Source organism: Salvia splendens, chromosome 2, assembly GCF_004379255.2.
Source record: "Salvia splendens isolate huo1 chromosome 2, SspV2, whole genome shotgun sequence".
Classification (NCBI taxonomy): domain Eukaryota; kingdom Viridiplantae; phylum Streptophyta; class Magnoliopsida; order Lamiales; family Lamiaceae; genus Salvia; species Salvia splendens.
In genome coordinates, this window is record NC_056033.1 from 34,716,081 (window position 1) to 34,721,196 (window position 5,116).

Sequence of the window (5,116 nt, forward strand, 5' to 3'; positions counted from 1 at the left end):
TCGGTGAGTCAACTGGAATCCTTTGCCTTAAAAATTTTTGCGACGGCGTTCGTTCAGCTTTCTATGAGGAATTCCTTCGGGCACCCACCACCGATGATTGCCAACGGTTGCTTCGTCTTCGCGAAACAGTCCATGGTTTTCCCGGTATGCTTGGCAGCATTGACTGCATGCATTGGAGGTGGAAGAATTGCCCGACTGCTTGGAGAGGGCAACACTTAAGCGGCCACAAAGGCGGCGGCCCAACACTTATCCTTGAAGCGGTCGCCGACTACCGCCTATGAATTTGGCATACATATTTTGGTATTGCCGGATCCAACAACGACTTGAACGTGTTCTATTCTTTACCACTCTTCAATGCTGTTTTGAATGGTGTAGCACCGACGATCGACTTCACCATCAACGGAAATGCATACCACATGGGTTACTATCTCGCCGATGGTATCTACCCAAGGTGGTCGACTTTCGTGAAGACGCTCAGCAACCCGCAAGACCCGAGACGGGTTCTTTTTGCGTAGCGTCAAGAGTCCGCTCGGAAAGACGTCGAAAGAGCTTTTGGGGTCCTTCAAGTCCGATTCAACATTGTGAAGGCCCCGTCTCGGCTGTAGTACGTGAAAAATATCGCCGACATCATGTACACGTGTATTATCTTGCACAACATGATTATAGCTGACGAATGACCGATGGCGGCTAGCTTATACGACGAGGATGAAGCCGGAAGCTCAACCGCGAGGTCTCCCCCACGACGAGGTGTGCATACGACGGTGGGCGAGAGGATCGAAACAAGGAACACAATGCGCGATACCCGAGCCCACATTGAGCTACAAGAAGACCTAATCAAACACATTTGGGCGAAATTCTGCCACAAGTAGTGGATTTTTTTAATTTTGTGAATTTAATTATGTAATTATGTAATTTTTAGGATTTTAATTATGTACCTTTTAATTTTTAGGATTTTAATTATGTAATTTTTAATTTTTTTGCAATTTGTAATAGTATTCCAGATATTTTTAATGCATTTTAATTTTGTTGAAATGTTTTTATTTAAATTGAATAATAGAATGGTGGGACCCTTGAGCTTGTCCTTGCGGAAGAGCACAGATGTGGGTGTTGTGCTCTTGCCTAAGAGCATCGAGTAAAAGTGGGTCCGGACTCACATCCGTGCTCGTTGGCAAGAGCACAGATGGGGATGCTCTAAAGGCTAAAAAATTAACTACTCCATGGCTATCATTTTGTTTTGTAAAATTATCAAGCAAAATCATTTTTAATGGAGTAAAATATTAACAATTCGACACATACTTAATTGCATATAATTTGCCAATTACTTGGTTTTTATCTATTTTACATTGAGCCTCATTTGAAGAAAATCTATACGCATTTTGCTAGGATAAGAATTAATGGACAGACAAAAAAATGAAAGATTTAAGATTGCGAGTAAAATTCCCAAACTCAAATTGGTCCTATTATATGTATGCTATGATCCAACTAGCCAGTATAGGCATAAATATATGTACAACTTTTAACCCATAGTTCGATTACCATAATCGTTATCATAAATGGTGAGTTTATTTTAATTGAAGTGGATAACTATGAATAAACTCATATGATAGATAGATTTAATTTTATAAACTAAACATAATTCATATTTAATGATAAAAATAATGTTGTCAACCAAACTAATCTCAAGTAGATCAAATTCTCAAAGTATAAGCACACATAAAAACTGGGATAGTTTTGCACACTATTACCGCCAATCAAAACGAAATGGAAACCAAAGCATACAAAACATATGCAAAGGAAACCACTACAAAACACAATTCAATTAGTTATACGTTTTCCTTATTGGTAAACAAACAAAAACTTTAAAAGTCACGTATTCGAAACTGAAACCTTCAACCTGCAGACACAAAACTCTACCACTGTAGAGCACACATTAGTATGAGTTTTTCAATCTAATTCATTCCAAGTCACCAGAAGCACACAGTTAAATAAAACAAGCAGGATTAGAAAGAGAAGAATAAAACTAGAAATTTACATTATTAGCACTAGTATATGATAAGTAGCATAAGGAGTCTACGTAGGAGTACTAAATAAGATCGTGGTCATTACATACCGAATGCAAATAGTAGAGTAGAGTAACAACGAGTTTGTTCCGCTAATTAGAAGACTACAAGTTCAGAGTAGCAACTCTTCCTCGCAACTAAACAACCAAACCACGCTTCTTACCTCAATTCCCATCTTCCGAGCTTTTTAAGTAGAGTGTCTCGCCTCCGTCGCCCCGCCCCTCGCCGCCTATATCCTGCTTGCTTCCCATCCCCCTCCCCCCATCGCCACGCGCAAAGTCCGGGAATCCGAGTCCCGAGCTGCCCCCCGCGCTGTGCGGCTCACCCTGCAGCATCAGCCCGCCGCCAGAGCTCATCCCGAGCTGGCTGTGCAGGGAGTGCTGCTGCAGCGACGGGTACGGCTGGGACCCGTACAGCATGGAGGAACGCGCTGCAGCCGCCATGAGCGACTGCTGCTGGTGCTGCTGCAGGTACCCTGCCTGCATCATCCCCCCGCCGCCGCCGGCATACTGTAAATGTAATGCACACAACTCAGCTCATATATAACTATACAAGTTGTGAAGGCAGTTAAGTTAGTTAATGTCACCTGAGAATGCATTGTTGGTGGCTGAGGCTGTGAATCAGCAATGGCTGCCAGATACATCAAGTTTCTTTGTAGCCTCGCTTGATTCCTAACAACATCAAACACTAGTCTTAATTCTTAACAACACAAACAACTACAGTAGTTCAAAAGAGTGTTCATCAACAAAATCAAGAAAGAGGCCACAAAATAAACTATACTTACTCGGCACACTCACTCAGCTTTCCAGAGTTTTGGCTTTCCACAATTTTCAGAATCAGCGATTTGTTCTCATCAAGATACTACACACAGCATCAAAATCATTTAATTGAATATATTTCGAATTTGATGCAAATATTTATTGAAATAATACAGGGGCATGAAGCAATGAATGAATAGGACAGAAGAAAGAATCAATTAAGTGCAAGAAAAATAAAAGATCAAATACAAAAGAGAATCTTTTTAAAATATATACACTCTCTTCAAGAACTCATCTTTCAGGATCAACAAGTAAAATAATAGCAAGATGAAGAAAGTGAGAAAGCAAAATTAAAAATTAAAAATCCAAAGAAAAGCACATATATTCTGATTCTGATTCTGATTCTGATATGGGGGTAGATAAACTACTCATATTCTAGTGAAGCTATTACTAGTTTATATTACAAGAGTCAGAGAGGAATAGCCAAGCAGCCCCACAAAGATTGCAAATTTAAAGAAAAGGAAAAGTGCAAGATGAGAGACAGGGGGAAAAAGGGGTCTTTGTAAAGTGTTTGACAAAGAAACATGCATAGCATAGCATAGCATAGCAGTGTGAAAAGGGCAGAGCAGAAAGTTCTCCTTCAAAATGAAAAACACAAAACAATCTGCAAGGGAAGATTTGTGAGCAGAAAAGTTGGCAGAAATGCAAAGAGGTAGTATTGGTGAGGCAGAGGACAATAGTGAAAGAGAAAGAGGAGAAGAGAAACCTGTTGAATGTGATCAGTAGTGACGTTGCTGGGATAGTAGGCTGCCATCATGGGCTGCATCTGCATCAGGTGCTGCTGCATGCTTCTATCTTTTATATATCCTCCCAACCACACAAACACACACACACACACACACAGCAGCCTGACCCCCCCTCCCTCTCTCTCCCTCTCTTTCTCTCTCAAAAAAAAAAGATCAGATGGCTACTATCTCTCTCTATCCCTCTGTAAGTTTGACTGTCATAAGTAAGAGAGACTGCAACTACAAGGTGGAAAGGCCCCTCCTGTTTTTGTGTTTATCCTTCCCTTCCCGTTTGTGTATATAACTTGGACTTCAACAACTCACCCCTATCTCTCTCTGTGTTAGTAGTAAGATTAGGGAAGGTGTAATATACTCCCTCCCTCTGTCCCATTAAAAATGAAACGTTTTTCTTTTTTAGATTGTCCCATTAAAAATGAAACGTTTCCTAAAATATAAATATCTCTATCTCTACTTTGTCATCTCTCTTACTTTACTCTCTCTTGATTAACTCACAAAACAACACTACATAAAAATCAGTGCCGATTCACAAATGTTGCATTTTTAATGGGACGGAGGGAGTATAATCCAAGGGCAGTGGGAAACGTGAATATTGATATTAATATTAATAGTACAATAATAATAGGAGCATTGGCAGGCTGAGGATATTTGCTCGTACGTGAATATATACGATGCATTGTAAATAAATTAAAAACTCCACAATTGGAGTATTGTTTGTGTGCAGTGTCGCTGTCAGTGTGGGAGGTGTAGGAGAGAGAAAAGAATCTGGCACGGGACAGAGGGAGGGACCGAGGCAGCAGAAGAAGCAGCAGCAGCATTATTGAGTGAGTGTATTCAAAATGAAGAAGAAAAGCTAAGCCGGGTTTTCACTTCTGTCGATCAAAAAGTTGGTCACGTGATGCTTTCTGATAGAGAGAGGAGAGAGATACAAAGGATCACGTCTGACCAGTATATACACTACACATTCTTATGTAACGACATTTAAAAGTGGGAAGAGCATCCCCAATGCACCCTTAGCTAAAAGCGGTTAAGACATTCATATTCTTGAATACCACAATATTTTAAAAGGAATTATTAGGTGGCGTAACTAGAGAAAAAAATATAATTAAATATTTTAACTGATAACTAAAATTTAATTTAATTTTAATTTGAATTATATTTTTAATTAATATTAGAAATATTGTAATTTACTTTTAAACTTTGTAACACTATAAGAAATTGTAACTTACTTCCAAATTTTGTCAAAATTTCATATTGTAATGCCAAAAAAGTCTATTTTAATTTATGTCTCTATTAGTTATACTTATAATATCTCAAAGTCTATAAAGTGTCTAAAGTCTAAACATTATTTTGAAAATACGATCTCTCAAAGTAAATAATATTTTGTTGTTAAGCATTACTACTATTTTAAAAATAGGATAACTCTTCACTTATTACTGGAGAAAAGTTTTAAAATTTTAGATCATTTAAAGTTTAAGTCTATTAAAGTGGCCTT

General features: G+C 38.6%; 1 protein-coding gene across 1 annotated transcript; it reads right to left on the reverse strand.

Annotated features, from left to right (window-relative positions):
* Positions 1 to 2,015: 2,015 nt before the first annotated feature.
* On the reverse strand, positions 2,016 to 3,927 carry LOC121767978 (GRF1-interacting factor 1-like). The gene is made up of 4 exons (XM_042164315.1): positions 3,585 to 3,927; positions 2,845 to 2,921; positions 2,647 to 2,731; positions 2,016 to 2,569 (listed from the first exon to the last, which is right to left on the reverse strand). Exons 1-4 carry the CDS (start codon positions 3,663 to 3,665, stop codon positions 2,225 to 2,227), a joined length of 588 nt encoding a protein of 195 aa, XP_042020249.1. The 5' UTR covers positions 3,666 to 3,927; the 3' UTR covers positions 2,016 to 2,224.
* Between the last annotated feature and the right edge of the window lie 1,189 nt (positions 3,928 to 5,116).

Bases quoted from the DNA above. Each gene is read 5' to 3' on its own strand.
- LOC121767978 (XM_042164315.1), bottom strand. From the start codon at position 3,665: ATGCAGCAGCACCTGATGCAGATGCAGCCCATGATGGCAGCCTACTAT. The intron at 2,732-2,844 runs GTAAGTATAGTT...TGATGTTGTTAG, and splicing joins AAGCTGAGTGAGTGTGCCGA to GAATCAAGCGAGGCTACAAA. The intron at 2,570-2,646 runs GTGACATTAACT...TTACATTTACAG, and splicing joins CACCAACAATGCATTCTCAG to TATGCCGGCGGCGGCGGGGG.